Genomic DNA, 24,439 nt, shown 5'->3' on the forward strand with positions numbered 1-24,439 from the left:
TATATCCAGATATGTCCACTATTATCATATTTTTTTGATGGGTGCAAATGGAATGGTAACCCCGCCTGCGCTAACGGGATACGCTGGCGGAGCACTAGTGAAAGGTGATCGATGAGAATGTAAACAGGCCAGTTAGCCTATCATGATGAATTCATCAGAAATTAACCATGATAGTTTCCAGAGGGAACCGCGAGGAGGTCGACCTGTTTGGGTATATTGCTAGCAATGGGATTCTCAGTCTCCATTACTAACAATTCCTTTCCCCCCACTATTATCATATTAACCTTTAACTGTTCACTCTTGAACTTAATTTCTACACAGCCTTCCTTTTATAGGATTTTGCCAGTACTTGCCATACTTGGCAGACGGATTGGTAACATCAGTTAGGCTTTGGAGATGTTTTAAGAGGACATCCTTCGATCATTAATTTTACTTAGTTGCCTCTTACGACACCTACGAAAAGAAAAGGGTGGCCTATTCTATACCGGGACCATACGGTAACAGATATGTTTATGCTAGCGTCAATTTCGATTAAGTCATTTTGAAAATCTGTAATAAGTCAAATTAAGACTAATTATGACCTTGCTTCATAATCAGTTATAGGGAGTCAATGGATGCAGGTGGCTCAGGACCGTTCTTTATGGTAATCTATGAGGGAGTCTTTTGTCTAGCAGTGGTCGGATAATGACTGAAATGATGATGACCTTGCTTCCAGGTCACAAAAAGAAAAAATGTTCAACGTCGACGAGACGTCAAATGAAATGTCAAGTGAACGTCATTTTTTATTAATGGCAAGCGATCTAGTGAAACGAAGAAAGAAAATATTAAATTTTTAATAAATATGCTAATATTTTTAATATAATAGTATAAATTATGAAAAATGATTTTGCTGATTTAAATCTAATTATTAGTGTAGAATTATAAATATTGAACAAATATAAAAATGTCTCTGGAACAAACTGCTTGCGATGGTAAGCTTTGCATTATTTCGTTATAATTTTTATAAAGGTATATAATAATATTCTTGTTTTCTTTTTTCCTCAGTATTAATTTTCTTTATCTTCATAGAATCTATGTGATAGATTTGCAACCTGAACAAGTATTGAATCTAATAACTACATTTTGTAAGAGTTCTTTTTGTGATATTAACATTTATGGAAGGGTTTTTAGAAAAACCCGCGGGTTCAGAAGGTCAACTTAATTTCATATACAGGGTTAATTACATGATTATAACATAAATATGTTTGTACATTTTAGATTTAAAGGCTTTCGAGCGTCGATTGACAGAGGTTATAGGTTGTTTACAACCAGCAACTATGAGGTGGAGAAGTGAGTATTATTTACATTCATTAACTTTATTTATATACATTGTCCAATATTTTCTAATTCATCATGTTCTTTATAACCATTTACGTTAAATTATTAAGTATTTATCCCTTTTGACAGTATATTTATTTTTCACCACCAAGATGTAACACACAATTAATTGTGACATTTATAGCATTAGTAAGGATTTACAGAATGTTGCAAAATTTTTAAGATCAGTGACTTGTTCCAGTTGTCCTGGCAGTGGTGTCAGTATGTACAGCAATCGCCGCTTGGCATTGGCTTACAGATCCACTTACCCCTGTAGTGTCACTGACACAGTCACTGTGGAATCATCCATTTTTTGCATTCACATCAACTTTTTTAGGTAAGGTAATTTTTTTTTTATTTTTAAGGTCTGTAATATATAATAAGTCCCAATACTAATTTGTCTATCAAAACAGATCAATATAACACATTTATATGGAACTAAAACTGTGTCTAAATGACTGGATATATTTTTATATAAATGACCTAATAGATATTTTGACACACTTACCTTCACCTATCAGCAATATTTTTGTTATAAAATTGTACATAACACACGCATAGATATTATCTATACTGAACTAAAGTTATAAGGATGAGAAAATCTGTATACATTTTTTTGCAATAATTAGCTAGAAATAAATACAATTTGGAACATGAGTCAGTAATAATAAAATAGTATTACTTTTTATAAATAAGTATTTAAGTACTAATTATTTTATTCTAAAACTAATCTGTTTTATCAGAATTAGTCCTAGTATATTAGATATAGGTTAGCCCCTCCACTCCATATCACAAAATGTAAAGATATGTCAAAGGGAGAGTAATGTTATGATAAAATTCACTAAATTTAGAATTAATTTCAATTATATTATTAAGAATTATCATGAATACACAACTAACATTAATTTATTTTTCCTTTGCAGTATTACTATTTATGATGGGTGTGCACAGAAAAGTAATAGCTCCAAGTATCATTACTGCTAGAACACGATCAGTCCTGAATGATTTCAATATGTCATGTGATGAGACTGGCAAGTTGATCCTTAAGCCAAGACCTGCCAATACTTGAGTTTACTATTCATTTTATACTAGACATTTTGTAAATATTATATAAGATTAAAAAATGGATCCAAATATGAATTTTATTATTATCATTGCTGATTAATTGTTGATAATGATATGCAAATAAATATAGATGTGACATAACAATGTAAGGAACAACCAGTGGTCCAATGTCTTTGGCTTGTCCCAAGTTACATGACGGGTAGGAAGATTTAGACTATAGCGGTATCATATGAGAATGGTATAAATATAATGAAATTTTAAATATCTTTAAGTATATAACTAAAGATAATTTATCAAAACAGTATAATGAGATTGTGATTATGTTCTCTGTGATATTTTTTAATTGTGACATTAAATAAAATACACTGTTACAAGTCTATCCAAGTTTATTTACTTATAATTTTTGGTGTGTTTATTATATACAATAAATAAAAATAACTAAAATAGGTTTATCATACAAACCACTTAAAATGATTAACAGAACTACATTTGACTCATACTAAAGGATAACAATTGAGTTAATTATAATTGCATTTCTTATTATTGATTTTACTATTGTGCCTATAAAAATTTGCTAAAAATTTTACTAACGTTTTCAACATAATATTTGAAGTATAGAAACAAAATCTTAATTTCTTCTGTATTAACACACTGGTGCACTTTAACATCATAGCTTCTTATTTCTAACTTCATAGTTGCAACACCCACAATGCCAAGAAGTGATATTATTTAACATCCAATAGAGATTTCTAAATCACAAGCTTTCTTTTTTGCATCTCTATATACTACTCGCGTTTCTCAATCTATGTTTAGACTCGACATGGAGTTATTTATCTGGAATCATTTAAATGGAATAGTTTAAAAACCTAGGTATTAAATATAAATTATGACTTTGGGCAGTATTTATTGTGAAACTGATATATTTATTATCTTGAACAATTCCCCACAGTACTTAAATGCAATTTGGAAATACTTAGACAATCTTTGTAATTAACAATTACAATATAAACATATCTCAACAATAGTTATTATATAATAAACATTTTGTGCGGATTGTGCAAGTAATACAAGCATTATAATGCCTATTTTTACTACTAAATGCAATTCTTACATGAAGAGAAGTTTGTGCTCGAGTGTTTATAACAATAAAAAATGGTTGTACTCTATATATAAATATATTAAGTAATATATAATAATTTATAACGAGTCACTAATATGTAATATAACGGGAAAATAATTTTGATTGGGCATATGGGATAAAAACATTAATAAAACAGCGACTTGATTAATACTCTGATAGATTATAAAATTGTACATATCAATTATGGATGACCATTCTTAAAAACATTAAAAAAGTCTTACAAAGATGCTTTTTATTGTGAAGGCTTAAAAGTAGACATCATAAAAAATTATAAAGCATTGGAGCGTCGATAATCTATATTTAATTATCATTAATAGAGTATATAGAGCTAGAAGGCTTTTTATTTTCTGCATTACTCTCACCACACAATGAAAAGCATACTTTTGTAATTAAAAAATTTGTCCATTTTACTAAACCTATGTTCCTATGTCTTGGATTTACATTATATTTCTACAAATAACACCATTTTGAAGTGATAATTATAGTATTGCAGTACTAGACAGCGTTTAAATAAGTGACAGAAGGACAAAGTGTCGTCTTTAGTGGCGACTTATAATATATATGTTTGTATATTTGAAGACAATTCCAATACAAATAACGATCCAAACGGTACCTGTAAACGGCTGTAAAAATATAATTACTTAATATCAATGTTAATTTATTTTGCCCTTAGGCTAAATTAATTTATAGCTATATCCTAAATTAATAAATGACTTAAGTATTACTGCTGTATTGTCTATTATGACAAAAAGCAGTAACTCACAAAATTGTAATTTTTAAATGAAAGAGATATGTTTATAGGTAGGTGTGAAAACGTAATTTTATACTTATTTTCATGAGATATTGCTTTTTGACTTAGAAGAATACATTGTATGCCTATTTATCTTACATATCAATTTATACATAATCGTCAATAGAAACACATATAAATTCCATTAAAAATTAGGTAGTTAACATCAAGGCAGTGGTATATCCATAAATTCAACATGGCTAACACGTTACTTTATATAACATTTTACAACTTTACAATATAGGTTGACGTTGTTTTGACAGTTCCGTCATGTTAAAAATGCCTTGGGCTTCATAAGGTAAAACCCCTTATAGATAAACATTTGTAAACCCATAATAAACCTATTTCAACTATTGAAGTGTTTTGTCTTTTTCTTTTGTGCTCATTTGTTTATTTAAAAGAAAATAAAGTGACTTAGGTTTATGTTTTCATGAAAAGATGGTAATTATAAACATACTCGTATCTTTTAATAACAAAATAAGTTAGTATTACATAAAGAGGTAAATATAGTGAAAGTGGAATTTAGCATCTCAAAATTTATCAGTCTTTTTGGTCAAATTCATAATAATTCATCAATGTGAAAACGTGACCAATGGAAAAAATCGGCTTACATGTAAGTCTATCGCTATTATTATTAGCAATAGATATATTTTTGATAGTTGTCTTATTTCAACAACCTTTTTACATTTATAACGGTACAGACTAAGAATTAAAGCTAAAGTACAAATTTTGTATGTAAAAATAGGTTTGACAATAGAGGAATATTGCACACTCGCGTTACGGTAACCAATAGTTTATTATTCCAAGGCAGTTCATAGTTAAATACAACATTCTTATCATTATTGAATGTATCTAATTTAAGCTTTCTCCTAGTACTTTAAGGTATACAAAAGCTAAATTATAATCTTTTTTTTTCTCACTTGAAATAATTCGCTGCCAATCTTGGCATATCTTTTTATTATTGATCACTTTAAAAGAAAATAACAAGAATAACGGTAAACATCTGTGACTTTTTTTTTTTTTTTTTTTTATACAACTTAGAATGGCAAACAAGCTATTCAGAGCTATTCAGTACATGAGCAGTACCATGGACATAAGCAGATTATACTGTTTCGCCCATGATACCCCCCATGCGCTGCCATTTTTTTTACCCAAGCAATCGACTTTTGTACAAAGTCTCCCTCTGGTATAACTGTAGGTGACTATCCCTTCAAGGATTACAGTCTTAATTTTTTTTTATTTTTATTAATAATTATGGTTTAAATCTTGACAGTCGGGGTGTCTTGTTAATTATAATTAATTTTAACGATTTGTTCATATTGTATACTCGTAGCTATTTCAATAAAAAGTTATGTCAAGTTAGTTTATTGTTTATGCCAAGTAAAAAAAAAAACAGAATATACAAACTGCGGTAGACTCAGTGTCGTACAAACCTACATAGTAACCTTGCACACGTGTGGGGTGGGTATGGGGACAGTTTCTCAACCATATTAAAAGTTCGCTTTTAAAGCGTTCACGACAACAATACAAAATAAACAAGTGCGCCTAATGCTTATTTACACAACATTTAAAAATATCTCTTTTAATTTTTAAATAGGATAGATATTATTATTTAGAATTTGCTAAGAAATCGATTAAATTATCCGTTAAAATTACACAGTGAATGAAGCGCACTTATAACAGGAAATTAAACTTACACTTGTAAATTATTAAATTTAAAAGGAAAATAACAACATTCCTATCAATATTTGTTATAACGACTTTCTTTTATGTTATTTATTATGAATTAACAATTTCTATAATTTATTGGGTAATTAATTATAAGTAATTGGATATAATCTATATAAATTTTACAGCATAATTTGAGGCGAAGCCGACCTGCCTTCCAATATAATCTTGTTATTTTTTATCAAAACATAATTGGTAAGCATGTTTCAATTAGCCGAGTATACAGCGGCACTCATTATTAGATGCGCTATTTGGCAAAACCCGTGGCTATTTAATTACGTGTTTTTATACTACCATTCAATATTTTCTTAGAAAATATGTAGTCAATATTTTTTTGGAATTTGTATACATGAGTTCAAAAAAGTTAATATCACGAGATGCGGTTTTATTCAAAGTGGAATTATTTCATTTACTAGTGTCCACGTTTACGTTATCTACCATTGCAAATATCATATAAGCAACTGAAGATAATTATCAAAGTATATACAAACAATTAACGTAATAATTTTCTACTAAAATAACTAATGTTTTGTTAATTCGTAATCTATTAAAACTTGTAACACAAAATAGCCTCATCAAATAATAATTTTGAATGTTTAAAGTATTGATGTTAGAAAAGAAAATTTGAAAAATATTGTTTAGACATTTAACAGTGTATTATTTCTCACTAGTTTAATATCATTTCTTCAATAAAATTGATTTTTATAGTGGATTACACTTTTATATTTAAAGCTTTTTAATAATACAATAGACGCTACTATACCTACTTAAATTAGCACGAGTCGCGACGAATTATGCTGTAATGAAACGAAAGAAACAACTACGAAATAATAACGTGCCGATGAGAAATCCCCACAAATCAATTATTGTCGAATCATTCCCCACAGCAACATGCAAGGCTGGAGTGGTGTCCTCACGCCGCCAACAGTGATTTGATGTTCTTTGGTGTTGATTGGTGGTTTAGATGTTTGGTAGTGTACCGGAGAGCATTCAGCAGTGGTTCCGCTTTAGCCGGCGTCTGTTGTTGGAGGAACTTAACGCAACCCTTGACGTCGACTGATGAGGACCGACAGAAGGCCCCTGAAGGGTGCACCCAGTCGTATAGGATTATGAGACCCACCATCACACGTAGCACCAACAACGATGTCTCTTCACGGCTGAACTGCGCGACCAGTTTTCTGTAAGATTATTATATTTTTATGTTAAGTATGTATGAACATCCAAAGGTTGCCTGGAAGAGATCGCTCTTAGCGATAACATTGTTTTCTCATTGTGATTATTTCTTGTAATTATTTATATTTATAATAAGTTTACTATTGTAATCTTTTGGAGGAAACAATAAAGAGTATCTATCTATCTATCTATCTAACATTTCGTGTACTTACTGATGGAGAAATAAAATGCATCCAGAATCATCATTCATCAACATATCATAGTAATTATATCCCTTTTTAGACACTGGTCTCTATCTATAATAGTTTATTATTTCAACGCTGGTTAGGCGAAATAGTATGGTATATTAAATGCCTTTTACATTATAGAAATGAAAAGGGGTAGCGAGTAGGAATAAAAACAATGCGGGATTTTTTTCTACAGTAAATACTGTTTTGACATTAGATGGAATGAATGAATGAAAACTATTGTTCTCTTTAAAGAATGAAACAGTTTATAAAAATAATATGTACACAAAAAAATTATAAAAATTTATTTATATAAAAGCAAGATAAAGAGTCGACAATGGGCAGTCTTATCGCTAAATAGCGATCTCTACCAGATAACAATAGGATGGTGAGATAGTTAAAATTGTCTGGTCAAGGCGTAACAGAAAAATAATAAAACTAAAAAAAGGTGCTTATGATAAATTTAAATATATGTAGTATAAATAATATAAATGATAATATACTTACATATAATAATAACAAAATAATTATAATATACCTACTTAAATAAATAGATGCAAATAATACACACGTATGAATACATAAGACAAATATACTAATATTCTGTATCAGGTACTACGAGGTCGATGACTTTCTTAAATAGTAATTTTTTACTTGTAACTTAAAATTTTGGCAATGATTTTATTTTTCTCGTGAAGACAGGTAGTTCATTCTAAATGCGAATAGTTAATACAGTGAACGATTTGTCATAAAATCTAGTGCGTATATTGATATGATCCACAAATACATTTATAGTGAGTATATTTATATAAAATTTTATGTAAATATTTATTGATTTTTCATACATCTTATGTTTTGTTTAAGTTTATATTCTGTAATTTACATCTACACTGTTGAAAATACGTCCTTTCTGTATAAAGTGTAAGGATAATGGTTTTACAATATACTCATAGATTGTTGTTATTTAAAGTGGTTGATATAATTTGCTGTCGCAATAAGCACTTATTTATTAGTTTTCCTGTTTGTTAAATTAATTATATGTATTTATAAAGGCAAAACAGAAATTCAATTATTTTTGCAGTTATAGAGACTATTATTATGCTACTATTGGTCGACTGGGTAGTTTAAAAATTAAGTACAATTATGTTTATTATAAGTTATGAAATTAAAAATTACAAGCCACCTGATAGAAAACAGTTGACTATAGAAAACTGTTGTTTATAGACGTAGAGATTACAGGATACACTGTAATCCCCGCCCTTGATAGTTCCTAAATGAAAATCTCATTACAACTTTTAGTTAAGTTGTTTCGTGAAATGGAAACTAAAAAAAATATGTTTCAAGTTCTCACGGGTAAATCTAATGTAATTTGGATGAATTGAGGATCTCCTCTTCTGAAGTCGGATGAAAATAAAATATTTCCTGCGGGTCGCATGTGTGTACTGTTTACACAATCAACGAACTAGATTTATGACACAATAAAACTACGTACGGTTGCTTATTCGGGTCGCCAGACCCTATACGTGGAGTAAATACAGTGGGCATACGTAAATTGTGGAACTAAGTACCTAATGGTACCTATTTATAGTGAATATTATTAGAAACATGTTCTATTTTACGTGCATTGGTACAGCTGTTCTTGTTTAAAAAAGGCTATACCTGTTATGTGATATTATGAAAGTAACCAATGGGTGATACATTATGTAATGGTATAAAATAAAAAAATATATATTAGCAAGGAAAACTCGAAATCAAAATGCTAAATTATTTTTTGAAAATTGAATGGTTAGTACCTTTGTCCGTATTTTACTGATAGGTTAGAGCTCAATGCCGGTTTAGGTTTTTTTGAATGGGTGATAATAGAATACCATTTCATTATCACCCATTAAAATATCCCGCCTGCGCTATTGGCACATACTGGCGGGGCACCTATGGGGAACAATAGATGAGGATGAAAACTGGTCAGTTAGCCCATTGTGATGAACACACATGGAATTCAGCACTATGGTTTCCAGGGGGACCGCTAGGAGGTCGACCTAAGAAGATATATTGTTAGCAATGGAACTAGTAGGTATTATTATTGGGAGGTTTACGAGAGATAATAAAAAACCTTACAAGTTCCCACTTTCTGTTGCCACCATCTATCTAAGGGATAGCCAATTGTATGAGCACATTTCCAGTAGCGGTAATTTGATTATCGTGACCACCGCAATTCAGTACATCCACGCAACAACTAAATATTTCATAAACCCATGTTGTTAGAAAACTAATACTATATGCATAGGTCACAATGTTGCTATATGCTATCAACATTGCAGCTGAATAGGTTTTTGCTATTCGAATGGGACACTTAGTTAAATTTTTAAACATACATTGGACAAAAGTTTATAACTAGCTAACTATAGTTGCGTGGGGGGAAAGGGATTGTTAGCAACGGAGACTGAGAATCCCATTGCTAGCAATATACCCAACCAAGTCGACCTCCTCGCGGTTCCTCCTGGAAACTATCATGGTTAATTCTTGATGAATTCATCATGATGGGCTAACTGGCCTGTTTACATTCTCATCAATCACCCTTCACTGGTGCTCCGCCAGCGTATCCCACTATCGCAGGCGGGGTTACCATACCATATTCACCCATAAAAAAAAAGATGAACGAACCATAAAAACAATGTAGGTATATTAGTTTTGGTGGTTCGTTCATCACTTAGAAATATGAACATTTGGAGATGTATAAACGTAATGTACCATAGTGGGGGGAAGGAATTGTTAGTAATGGAGACTAAGGGATAGTAATATACCTAACCAGGTCCATCACCCCCTGGTCCCCTGGAAATTATCGTGCTGTATTTCAAGTGCAGTTCTAAATTCCAATTCATCACGATGGGCTAATTGACCTGCCTTTTCATTCTCATCTATCATCTCTCACTTGTGCCCCGTCAGCGTATACCATTAGCTCAGACAAGGATACCATTCCATTATAATTCATAAAAAAAAATACAACAGTATATGTGAACACGAAAGAACAATTTATGATGGGACACCAGCTTTCAGTATCTCAGGAAGTGGGTATCGGCGAATTCGTTAAATATAATACACGTTTCCGTTAGTATGAGGAAATAATTTTGTCTCCATACATAATATTACAATGGGATAATAAATAGTATGACACTGTAATGTTTATTTTTAATAATTTTATGTCATCACTCATTACGTTTTGTAGCAGCTTTGTCCGCGTGGATCCTATGCATTTCATATGTGTTAGGACTATATTCCAAATTTAACTTACACGTGTTTGGTACACGTGTAGATTCATAATCATACACATGTAGATAATCTCATTCAAATCCATTTAACCGTTTTAATGTTATTGAGTAACACTATGACTTATATAATCAAAACCCATTGTGTTATATGTGTTTAATTTTTTAAGTTGCTCACAACAAAAGACGTAGCCCCTAAACACAGGTTATTATATTAACCTATTTAGGACCCCAGTTCTTAAACCACAATTACTGTACACTTATAAAACTATAATATTAATATTAGTTAAGAAACTGCAGTTATGTTTTTTACGAATAAATCTCATTTAATTTTGTCTTTGAAATGTTGATTCAATGGTATTTAACTAAATGTTTAGATCAAATAGAGACGAGTGCAAAATATTCATCGTCTGCTGTAGTAATACATTCAAATAGTATATGACAAGTATTTGATGTATTACCAATTAGTAATTAGAATAAACATACGAATACGTAAGGCATACAACTTCATATTAAAACAAAGTCGGTCTATTTTTAGTAACAAACTAACATTAAAATGTGACGCCACTCCTTGTAATTTCAAAAGTCCAAACCAGCAGGAATGAAAAACAAAATTTGAAATTAAACCCTGTATCAAATTATCAGGCCAGACAAACGCGAATTTATTAAATTTAAATCATAAGACAGTTATTGAACATACTCCAAACTACCTATTGTATTCACAATCAAATGTAAAACGACTAATTTATACAGATTTGAGTGACAGTTGATATATCGCAATGTTGCGTTACCGATAGTGAGTGAGCAGAGTATTGATATCGCGGCCCGAATGCCGGCTGACATACGATCCCTCGATGTAATAAATACGCCCTTGTGGCAAGGATACTGAGATACGAGTGTAATGCATGCACCGAGTCCATCACTGCTCATTCAAATCAGTGTACACCCATATTACTCATATCGCAAGCGTTCTGCTTCGAGAGGTTGTTTTAAACCTTTTGTTGCCGGGAACGTCTATATCTTTATAACATGTCTATATAGCTTGAAAAACAGGTTAGAATGAGAAATCGGAGATTTATGCATTTATGCGTTAGCAACTTAGCTATGTTTATATGGACTAAATTCTTAGAGGCTGACTTCAAACGTTCGCCATTGTTTATGAATTCGTATCTCGTTAATGTTTTTCGCAACAGTTGCCCGGTATGGGGTGATTTGTTTAGGTTTCGATATTAAAAGCACTTTTTGGGTAATATACCTTAATTCATGTAAGCAATAGATAGAAATAGCTCTAGTTGTTGCCTAAAAAATAGATTCGATGGTAAATGTAGTCAAGGTGAAGCAAAATATGGTAGATACAATGTACACTAAAATGTAATCATAAGGGGCACAAAAAATTAAACATACTCGAACAAGTAAATTACCATAAGTAAAATGGCTTAACTGATACTTTTTTAAAAGCTTTTAAAATGTTTGTTATGTACTTCATAGTTTTCATAATGTTAATAAAAAACGAAAGTCTAAAAATAACATTTATGTAGATTATTTTGAATTCAATAAGAGAATATACGCTATTTTGTTATTTGATAAATGTAAGCGCCTGCAGAATATATATTTATTGCATAACATACTTTTGATTTTGTTCTTACGGTCTAAACCCATTATGGTTTTCTATTTTTTCCGACCGATAACTAATAGTATAAAGTCGCATATATAAAGTAGATCTTGATTAATACTTCACGATATGATTCCTTATCAAAACACAATTGATATCTTTATCATGTAGATGCATAGATCAAATATTATCATGCTACCTCTTCGGGCTTCATATAAAATAGGTAGTTAGATTCTTACAATTAAGTATATTGCTCCCGAGTTTGCCTAAATATAATTAAATAGCTCGAGAGTCAATCATTAATAAGAATTCCAGGGACTCAAACTTATCTGTGCCCGAGGATACTAAAACATCCGAAACCTTGGATCTCGCATTTCTTAGTATGTAGACCCCTAGAATAATTTGGATAACCGGAATTAATATAATTTCAATGAAATCCGTTATGCTCGATTTGATATTTTAGTAATTAACACATCAGTTTAATCAGATAAAAGCAGTTAAATTTCAAATTTACGGTTAGACGAAATAAAATCAGGAAAAACACAAAATAAGTAAAAAGCTTCAAATATAAAAAAAAAAAAACATTCTTTACATTTCAGTAGCGGTTGTTATAAACATACATAATTTATTTTAAAATGGAATAAACAATCGTCTAAAGTGCCTAGTCTAATCACGAGAACTGTTGGCATTCCTTCGTATTTAGCGTAGTTTCTGGCTTTGCAGTGAGGCCACAATTTATTTAAAAAGAAATCTATATCTGAATAATGGCAAATTTGAAATGTCGGTAGAAATTCCAGTAATTTCTACTACGAACCTCATTGTAGGTAAATATTTTTTGATCTAGTATTATTTTGATCCGAACATTTAGATTTGTAATTTCGGAATAAATGCCAACCTTCTTGATTTTAATATTTCAATCTTCAAATAGGGATATAGTGTAAACATATACTCACGGATTTTCTAACATCCTCAAACAGACTTTAGCCATGGTGCTCAGCGTTTCTGTAGTATTCTCGAGATCCTGTTGATTGTCGTTGACGAACTGGCTCGTTGCCTCTGAGAGGACTTTTAGCATAGGCGTAGCTTGTGCATAAAATAGAGACATTCTGTTGGCAACTTCTGCGCTTATATGGGGCTCCTCCCCTGGGGGCAGATCTGAGTTGATAACGCCACCACGCGATACGCTTCTTCTGTAGTAACTGAAGTCGTTCTGTATGGCCGGTGTTTTCATCTGCAAAAAAGAAATGACATCAAATATCATTTAAATCTGTGCAAGTTAATAATGCAATATCAACATACATACAATGCATATTGATTTTGCGCACTAATTTGCATATATGTAGCAAATTTTAATAATTGAATCACATAATAAAATTATAAAAATAAGTATTATTGAACTGTCAACTCTCATTAGTTTTTTCACCATTGTAACATTTATAGCAGCTATTATTTATTAGAGCAAACAATAATTGTTATAAGCACCTACGGTGACAATGAAAAGCTACCATATCCATACCGATCTAAAGCTTTTCATTAGTAAAAATTTCAGTTGTTCTTTGAAATTCTTGATTAATATTTGCAGACATTCTCAAAGCCCAAAGCAAGCGAAATTACGATTTTAACACAATTTAGGCCGGCCCAATATTTTTTTTATTAGCCTGATAACATTTGATCTAGAAAAACAAAATAAAATTATACCTACTGTTTGTAAATTTATGTCAAATACTGTAAAATTTCATAATCAGAATAGAATTTGTACTACTTAACAAATTAGATACTGATTTACTTGACTATGTAAGATAACTGCATGACAACAACTTAAAATCAGTGAGACGCCCAGTAAATTGACACATTTGATCCCAAAATGTCTAGGGGAAATGTACACGATTTACAACGTCAATATTCGACATAACTAGGTTTTGCTCCGAGAAACATAGCAATAAATCTCATCGATTGCAAAAAGAGTTGCTAAAATAGATTCAGAATTTGCAAAATTGTTCAACACAAAATACAGGCGAATTGTGAAATTTCTTGTTTTGGAAATAGCTAAAAATACCTCTTCCGGTAATCCCACATAATACAATAGTAGACCCTTTTAATTTTTATAAAACCAATGAATTGCATAAAATTTCTTTTTTTTTTATGGTCATCATAAACTTAAAACAGCTTGCCAATTTTTGGTCACTGTTGATGACTTGATCTACTTTTGTCCATATGATTAACTTCGTAAAAACTTCTTTATTATTTATATTTTGTAGATATTTGTATTCATTTCGAGTAATAGAGAGATACACGACACAACATCATGACTCACTAAAGGTCAGCCAAGCCTCGCTTTCTATACGAGGTTTGTCCGGAAAGTACGTATAAAAGTTTTTTAAAAATTTTATTTTACAATTATTCAGGTAAATCAATTTTATCCCCTTCAAAGTACTCCCCCTGTGACATAATGCACTTGTGCCAACGCCGTTTCCACTGTGAGAAGGCTAGTTGAAAGTCCTCTGGTTGTAGGTTTCTCATATGCCCCGTCGTAGCTTTTTTTATCTCATTTATGTCCCCCAAATGCCGCCCCCGAAGTACCAATTTGGTTTTTGGGAACAAGAAGAAGTCACACGGGGCCAAATCCGGCGAATAGGGGGGTGTTCGGTCACCGTAATGGAATTTTTACTCAAAAACTCACGGACAACAAGAGAGGTGTGGGCAGGGGCATTGTCGTGGTGAAGAATCCAACGCCCCTCTCGCGCCAATTCTGGACGAATAGCATGAGCACATCGACGTAGAATTTTCCATCAACTGTCTGGCCTGGAGGGACGAATTCTTGATGGACAATCCCCCGAACATCGAAAAAAACAATCAACATTGTCTTGACATTTGAGCGGGATTTTCTTGATTTTTTTGTTCGTGGTTCCCCGGATGTCTTCCACTCTTTGCTTTCACGGCCATTCTTGCCGATTTTCGAGAGAAACTTGATTACGACGCTCTGCTCTTCAACGGAAGCGGGCTCCATGCCGACGGGGTTTCGTTAAGAGGTAACTTCACAGATGGCGTGACAAGCCAGTTCGCACCGCACGGCGGTCAGACCAGAACTGAAGCATTGTTAGGGACATAAGGAAGGGGTCCTGCGCTTACCTGGCCTCCCCACTCCTCTTTCTCGCATTCCAGAACACTTTTATACGAACTTTCCGGACAGACCTCGTACAATGCCAATTTTGCTGATCGATTCGTTAACCTTATTAGAGTATACAGTGGCTGGTGACTAATATTCTAGGTGGATGCTAAACAATTAAGTACCTAATATTAATATACTATAACGTTGGAATTGTTAATAAAATAGCCATTAGAAATAAGAATACAATGTATCATCACTCCTTTTCATCCTCAGGTTGTCGTAAAAGGCGACTAAGAAAATAAAGCACAATAAACTAGTGGAAGACATGGAAAACTCCAAATAAAACTATAGAAAATCATTCGGTCAATTAGAGAATAGCAGGCTAATATTTTGCTCTTACAGGAAGAAACTAGAGGGCCTATAATGAAATATTTTCCGAAATTTCGGGACGGAATGAAACAAATTTAATGTGAAAATTACATAATAAATAGCTTGCAAAAACATTACAAATGTTGAACTATTATGGTAGGATTTATGATGAACGAAATGTTAAATTCCAATTTTGCTATGAACAAAAACACGAAATTCAATCCGAAAATTCGGAATTTCATTTAACGGTAGATAGATCCCTTGTGAGTTTTAAGTTAACTTTTACTAATGAGATATTAGTAAAAGTTTACTTAAAATAAGAAGAGAACTTTGTCTTTAGTGAAAACAAGTTGTTTCAATTCATTCATTATATCCTCGTATACAATATTGCAAATAATATTTTCTTAAATTTAGTTTCATGAAATGTTAATCGTTTATTATACGCATACAATAAATTACTTCAGATATCTGGATGTTGGGTGACAGTTGTAATAAATATTTTGATATTATACAATAACGTTCACACAATACAATAATAATATTTATAAACAAATCTCTGATTAGAATAATAGATACCTTTCGTATCATTTCTTTTGTCAACAAAAGATTGAATTGAATAAAACCTAACCACAGATCATAAGATGATGAAAATAAAATAATAAAAATTTTAATTTTTACACTCTAGCTTTACGGAAATGGAGTATGTGAGGTCTTCTAAAGTACTGTAAAAAACAGGAGAGACATTCCTAAAGCATAAACATATTAAAATAGAATTGTTTACTTTTCTTCTCCTCTTTTGTTGATAATAGAAAATATAAAGATAAAATTATAAAATATTATTAGTACAGTTGTTACATGCTTGATAAGGCCGTTGTTTAAAGGGAAACTTATCTACGGAATTGTGTTAATAGGCTATAAGCCTCCTGGGCACGCCCAGGTTCAAGATTAGTTTTATTAGATACTGCTGTAATCGGTAGCCTTCATCGTTCAAGGATACTCTTCTAATATTATAGAGAGGCCCTCTGGTTGGCAACATCTAATCCAATCTAATGATAATTATTTCCATATAAAGTTATAGAGGTTATTAAGTTGTGGAGGTGAAAGCGAGTGATTTGCCATTTCAAAAAGACTATCGTTTCTACAAACTCCAAAACTAGGAATAAACCTAATTTATCAATGAAATAGTACTTCAAATTAATAGACTGGTGGTACTATGTTTTGTAAGATTCGAAGTCGGGCGAAAATTGAGGGTTCGCGTAGTGATTTTATTGAAAATTACAGTGGCAGTGGAAATATCCACTTTTGTCAAGAAGCAAGTGCCATGTTCTTTGGCCCTGAAGGGTAAAATACCCAGTGTAATGTTAGCGACTCTGATGTGATAGAATAATTTTCTCAGGAGTGGCATTCGTTAAAGGCGGTGCAGGATTATACGATGTCCATGTTTGTTAACACTTGCCGTTAGAAGGGTCGTCATCTTATTCGTTATTCCCGACTGAATAAAATAAATATGAATAATCATTATAGCCGGAAACGAGTAAGTGATATAACTCCTTTTGTTACCACTCTGCGTTACTGCTCGTAACGGAGCAATGACACGCCAAGGTTGGGGTCAAAAGGGCTCAGAAGCAATTGTCCAGTCATTATTCAATGTTAGATACGCGAGTCCTGACGACATTAATTCTTGTTTACATAATAGTATTTTGCTATATTTACAACCCGCGTATAATATATAAAATTGTTTGTGTCATATGCATTCAGAATGGGATAATCAGAAGAATTTATGTTACCTTTGTCGATCATTTTGTGGGGCGTTATTTGTCATTCGATACTCCATCTAGAGCTTCCCTGATGTATATGGCCAAATAATAATAATAAAACATACGTTGTATTTTGATAGATAGTTCTTTACATTTTGGAGCCATTGTAACGATGACTATTGTCCATTTCAGCTACACGTTTCAAAGACAATAGATTCTTATATTCCAGATTTCAGTTGGGTATCACAATAGAAGGTCGCACGCGTTCAAGACGATTGGAACGGGCATCGAAATGTGGGTCCCAAAATTTATCTCAGGCAATCATCGATATAATTGTTTTTTTTTTTTGGAGATAATAATTTTTATAGAAGAATATTTATAAAGCGATTTTTAAGTATTTTTTTCTTTTTATTTTATTGTCGAAAGTAAAAATATGCAGTTATAAATAGTATTGGCATAGAATGTGTATTGTACCTACCGAAATGTTTTTTTTACTTTTAATATACTTCAATAAAAAATATATATATACAGTAGCACATAGAATCTTCTCTTTTTTGAAGTCGGTTAAATGACAGCTCAAAATACTCCATTAATTATCTAGTATTTTGTAATAAGATAAGGATAAACATTTGATTATAATTAAAAGTACCTATTTAATTATTTTTATACCTACCCGTTCAATATGCGTAATACAACAAACAAAAAAAATATTGGTGGAAAAATATGTGGAGGACCAAATTATACTTACTTTGTACTCGTCAAATTTGAGGACGAATTCTAATATTTCAGCGAATTGTTTCACTAGAGCCTGTTGCTGTTCGAGGTGCTGCGTGGGGCTCATGGAACCACCCACCAAAGATCCCAGTAGTCGAGGAACTACCTGTAAAGAAAAAGGATCTATTATTTTTTTTAATTCAGTAAAGACATTTTATTTATTAATTTATAACAATAACATTTAAGTCGATTGGTACACACGTATACGGACTGTAACTACTAATAAATTGTCAGTTTTTCTCATATTATTTTTGTTTTTTTTCTATTTCAATTACTTTTTGTGTAAAATAAAGAATAAAGAAAGAATAAAAAATAAATTCGACTTGTAATTTGTACATTTTTTATAGATCAAAATGGAATTTGTCCCTATTACTTACGACCCTTTATCCTTTGTAATATGTAGTACTTCTCAGCCGGTTACTTTTAATACTGTAAATAGTACCTAATGTGGTAATCTAATAGTGTGCTAATGTATATATAAAATTATTTATAGTTTATGTAAATATTTATTTTAATTTCTGTTTTGCATTACTACTGCCCATTCACTACTTCCTATGCCACTGCGCTAGGTTGACTGGAAGAAATCTCTTTTAGAGATAAGTTCGCCTTTGCTAACATTGTTATTAACTTATTGTTGTTACTGTATGTTTTAGTGCAATAAAGAATATATATAATCTAGGAGATAGATTCACACAGCTCGAGGTACCGACAATCGATGGAGATAAAATGTATAGAATGGCGACTCCCAAATGGGCGACCTCAAATGTGTTGCAACATATTTGAGGATTTAGTCAATAGATGTGGGTGCCTCAGGACTATTCCTAATAGACTATAGAATCCTATCCCATATACATCACAGTCAGCGGGAAGGACTATTTTTAGCAGTGGACTGTAAATTACTGAAATGATGAAGATTAAAACAGAGTACGATATATTATCTTCATGCCAGTTCAATATTTTTTTTAATTTAGAATATTTATAATTTCAATTAAATTGCCAAATGGTTACTTATAAGGATTATCAAAGGGTAATAGTTACTTTCATATTTTATTATATATGTATAATATATGCCACTTAATAAACTAACACTAACACTGTTAACGAAACCGGAGTCCAATGTGTATACTTTTTAAACAATGTCAGGAAGCCATTGTGATTTAGTCGATTAGCTTACATCGGCCGATTGGGAACAAATATCAATTATTTCGATCGTTCAGTTCCTGTTTATAAAACAGAACGATAGGTTGTAAGTATAGAAATGTTGTAAGTACAACCCAGTGGGGGGAGGGGTTGTTAGTAATGCGGACTACCAGTCGCATTACTAGCAATATAACTTGTCAGGTGGACTTTCACGTGGTTACCTCTGAAAATTATCGTGCTGAATTTCAGGTGAATTCATCACGATGGGCTAACTGACCTGCCTTTTCGTTCTTACCTATTATCCTTCACTGGTGCCCCGCCAGCGTATACCGTTAACGTAGGCAGGGTTACCATTCTATCATCATCCATTAGAAACCCAGTGGCACGTGTATAAACATTTGTATAATAGTATATTTTATACAAATGTTTTTTTATTTATCATTTGTATAATAAATAAATTACTGGTAACAAAATATAAAACCGAATATTTGATCCAGATTTTGACATACAATAAAAACAAAAGTTTAAAAGAATATTGGATATTTAAAATACCTAGAAAGATAACAAAAATAAAACTTTCGCTCAGACGTTCGGACGTCCTTAAAATAAGAACAAATTCGAAGAATCTTCTTTAGACGGCATTTTATGCGCCCTTTACCTAACTGCAAATTCAATATTTTAAACATATTTTTATATAACATTATTAATAATTATTTAGAGTCCCCATTCTTGTTAAATAATATTAATATTAGATATTCACAGAAGGGTTTACGCCTTCAGAACTTTTTCTTTGTACCCAATATAAAAACAAAATATGTTAGAAATACATTTTTGTTCAAATCTTGCAATAATTATAATATTAAATATACTAGTATAGATCTGTTTAACTGTAAAATCCTTGCCTACAAGAAATATCTGAGAGAAGTTATCTACATCTAATTATGTATTTATAATTGCTTCATTCCCTTACCTTTGCCATATTGCATTGCTTTTTATTAAGTGGGTATTTGGTATTTCTGTCTATTCAATGGTAAATATGCTCTATTTTGTGGAAACTTTGATGATTATGTCATTTATATATATATATACTAAGTGTAATAAGAAATTGTTTCCTAAATAAAATTAAAAAAAAAAACGTGATATTAGTTATACAATTATTTACGTTAGGGAAACATTAATAAAAAATAAAAAAAAAAAAAACACTTAATAAACGTTTCGCGTCGACGCTGCGAGTTAACACAATCGATCATAGAAATGAATAGTTAATGAGTGGCCTAAAAAATTGTAAGCAAAACAACACAAATATATTGTCCCCATAACAAATGTGAGGCGATATTATGAAAATGTATTCGGCACGAAAACATTTTATTCACGAATTCAGCGAACCGTCGCCCGCCGTCAGTCACGCAAGATCCGTATGCTTAATCTGAGGATTTATTTTATTCCGATAACACTTTTTTTTATAATAAAATTATAATAGGCATTTTTAATAATGTTAAAGAAGTTTTAGCATAAATCCAAAAGCAGATTCTGTCTTTTATTTAGTATTATTTCAATCTTTGGTACTTTTTCACGCTTGTGATGAGACGTTATAAAAATATCATGTTTAAGAATCTAGAATGGCAATAATGACGGCCCACCTGATGAAAAGTACTTGTACCATGACATGAATATGTTTTGATACCCCCATGCGTTGATCTGAGGACTCAGATATTATTCCTCTGTACCCTGTAAATTCACGCCATATCCCTTCCCTTCAAACTGATACACAGCCACGCAAACACAACTGCTTTACCCAAGCAATCGACTTTTGAACTATTATGTATATTTACTTGTAAGACATGAAATGTTTTGACTGATCTACAAACGCTAATTTTTTCTTAAACTTTTAGAACTATAAAATTTTACAAATACGTTCTAGTTACCAAGGAATGGCAATAACTAAAAAAAAATTAAGAATATTTTTGGTTAAGTATAGAAAGGAGAAAACTATTGATATTATTCGTAAAAATTAAGAACTATTTGTACAGAATTAAGTTAAAACAAGAAAATAACATTAAAACTTCTCATTTAATTGCGTGGTTACGTGATCAATTTAGTATAAAATGATTAAAAAGTGTCCAGCTGACAAGTTTGTATAGGTCTGTATTAGGAATTTTTTGTCGTTTTTCGATCCATGTTCCTTTGGAAATAATGTTCAAATTCACGAGTAGGAAATGTTTTAAAAAAGGTTGCTAATGGTTTTGATTTCAGCCGTATAATTGTATCCTTTTTTAATGGAGAGAGATCCGTGCCCCTGACGTAATAGGTTATTAACGTAAGGTTCAAAATATATTTTCTTTTTTTTTATATATATATATTTGGGGGTCACTTTCATGAACTGAACATCTTTTCCAATGTTTGTTTGAGGAAAATAGTATTTTTTTGTAAATTATTTTAAAATTATGCTAATTAAACACATTGTATGTTATAGTATATATCTTATCTACCTTGATCGTAATTATGTTATGGCATTTAATTTTCATTTCTCAAAGTTTATAATAAAAGTAAGTGTTTTCTATGCATTTATAATTCACAATGAAGTAGGACGAACAGGTGTTAACAGACTTCCATCGAAATGTTTAAGAAGGAACTCGTAATAATCCTACTTTTTCACAAAATATATAGCATTTTAAATAGACTAGGTAATAGATATCCGATTTATGTGCGTTTACCTCGATCATAGAAAAGTATATAAATTATACTTCTGAGAACATTTAAATGAATGAATTTGTAATGAATTTGAATTAACTAATTAAAATATTTTAAATGTGTAACATTTCATTGTTCGTTGACGCGTTTTAATTGTTTTAAAGAAATTATTGTGACGATATATTTCTTTTATGTAACTTAGAATGACAAACAAGCTATATTGCTATATATTGGGCTATGTATTGAGTAATCTGATGGAAAATGGTAAAAACTAATACTAGGGTGGCAGATGAGTCAATCAATAGAGACATCATTGCTACTACGTGTATGAGAGTTCGCTATCAGATCACTTTCCAAAAAATTGTTCATAAATACAGAAAATTGTTGGATTATTTTTGAAAACTGATAGATAATATCCACGTTGTCAGACTTCGATAAGCTTCAATATGAATTCTCTAAATACTTGTTATTTTATTTCCATAACGTATACAATTACTTTGTACATAAATTAACTATTGAAAAAATTAAAATTTAATAATAAAGATTATAAGTACATTTATACCTAATATAAATATAATATACTTTTTAATTTAATCTTAATTTATCGTAGCTGGTAAAAAATTTTATTCAACGTGAGTGAGTCATAGATACTGAATCACGAGGCGAGACGTGGCGAAACAGTTTCAACGTATTTTTATAGTCATCCAGAGCAGTGTAAGTAGATATATTATTACTATGGTTATCGACTGCCATGACGCAATATATAGTATTTTGGAGTCCTTTTAACATAAAGGTATAATTATATTTAAGAACATTTATAATGAATCAACCTGTATACTGGCTGTCAATATTTAAATATCTATTTAAAGTGTTGCTGTTGTGTTGTTGTAAAGCTGTTATATATATATATATATATATATATATATATATATATATATATATATATATATATATATATATATATATATATATATTGTAATTACTACATATCTATTCGTATTCTACTTTGAAATTTCAAAATTTAACATAAAAAAATTGATGATAGTTTAATAATATTGTAATTATTTCATCGGTTTTACTTTCGTATTAAAAATCGGGATTGTTCGAATGGTTTCGAACTCCATAGGAGTTATTTAATAGTAGTTTAACAATATTATTATATCACTATAGTGTGAATTAGGATAAAAAGTATTCTGTTATGTTAAAATTTCATTCAAAAACATGATTGAGAAACATTCCTCTAAATATAATTACAACCTTTTATTTATAAATATCAGTAATAAAATACACAGTATCAATAAGGTTACATTGCTGGTCCCTATTAAAAAAAAAAGTTTGAGAACCGCTGCTCTAGTTAAAAGCAACGTGCGTGAATCACGTTGTTATAATAGGAACCATTCAAATTTAATGACACACAATACTTAGTATTAAGCAGTCGGAAGGAAATACTTTTTTATTAATTTAGCTACTAACAATATTTTTCGCCGTTACTATAAATCTATAGAAACATGTAAGGAACCATAATGTAGATATATTGGCTGAATGTCGAGTCGATATTCTTCATCTATATATAGATTATAACATCGAGGGAGATAATAGCAGGAAAGGATACGATCCGTGTTGTCGAATCGAGTAATATCGATGCCAACTGACGATAATAAACAAAATGCGAGTATGTATATATTTGTATCGATATTCTGCGGATAATATTACATTCGCATATTCGAGTTAGTCCTTTGATTTGATAGTCGCAAATTCGGTTCTACATGAAGCATTCCTCTTACTTATGGGCGGGGGGTACTTAGATTGTAGCTTGACCCTTTGACACTGGGGAAAGAGATTGTTAGTTATGGGGTCTAACTGACTCATTGCTAGCAATACACCCTATCAGGTCGACCTCCACGCGGTTCCCCCTGGAAACCATTGTGGTTAATTTTAGTGGAATTCGTCACGATGGGTTAACAGATTTGCTTTCATCCTCATCTATTATCCTTCACTGGTGCTTCGCCAGCGTATACCGATAGCGCGGGCGTGGCACCGGTCGGTTACCATTCCATTATCACCCATTAAATAAAAAAAACTCTTGACTTGAGTGTAACGTGCTATAAGAATTGTCGAAGAAACCAGGCTCACAAATAGCTCACTCTGCGTGTTCAACCGCTTGTACAAATGAGAATGATCAGAAGAAATGTTTAATGAGATATCCACGGCCATACTATTATTATACAGTTCACCAGCGACAGG

General features: G+C 31.3%; 2 protein-coding genes across 2 annotated transcripts in view; one reads left to right on the top strand and one right to left on the bottom strand.

Annotated features, from left to right (window-relative positions):
* The first annotated feature begins 760 nt into the window (after window positions 1–760).
* Window positions 761–5,382, top strand: LOC113521347 (nuclear envelope phosphatase-regulatory subunit 1). Its single transcript, XM_026906870.3, has 4 exons — window positions 761–971; window positions 1,258–1,329; window positions 1,559–1,693; window positions 2,280–5,382. The coding sequence occupies exons 1-4, from the start codon at window positions 944–946 to the stop codon at window positions 2,423–2,425; spliced, it is 381 nt and encodes a 126-aa protein (XP_026762671.1). The 5' UTR covers window positions 761–943; the 3' UTR covers window positions 2,426–5,382.
* Window positions 5,383–5,506: 124 nt separating this feature from the next.
* The window catches only part of LOC113521344 (CYFIP-related Rac1 interactor A), a 35,592-nt gene continuing 16,659 nt past the window's right edge, over window positions 5,507–24,439 (bottom strand). The window contains exons 2-4 of the mRNA XM_026906866.3: window positions 18,339–18,470; window positions 13,309–13,586; window positions 5,507–7,258 (exon numbers count right to left, since the gene is read on the bottom strand). Of these exons, the coding sequence (XP_026762667.1) occupies window positions 6,994–7,258; window positions 13,309–13,586; window positions 18,339–18,470 (675 nt within the window). The 3' untranslated portion in view covers window positions 5,507–6,993. The remainder of the gene's footprint in view (window positions 7,259–13,308; window positions 13,587–18,338; window positions 18,471–24,439) is intronic.

This window comes from Galleria mellonella, unplaced genomic scaffold (genome assembly GCF_026898425.1).
Source record: "Galleria mellonella isolate WM207_F2 unplaced genomic scaffold, CSIRO_AGI_GalMel_v1 utg55, whole genome shotgun sequence".
NCBI lineage: Eukaryota > Metazoa > Arthropoda > Insecta > Lepidoptera > Pyralidae > Galleria > Galleria mellonella.

Coding starts and splice junctions, on each gene's coding strand:
- LOC113521347 (XM_026906870.3), top strand. CDS start 944: ATGTCTCTGGAACAAACTGCTTGCGATG. Junction 1,330..1,558: donor AGCAACTATGAGGTGGAGAA/GTGAGTATTATT, acceptor GACTTGTTCCAG/TTGTCCTGGCAGTGGTGTCA. Junction 1,694..2,279: donor ATTCACATCAACTTTTTTAG/GTAAGGTAATTT, acceptor TTTCCTTTGCAG/TATTACTATTTATGATGGGT.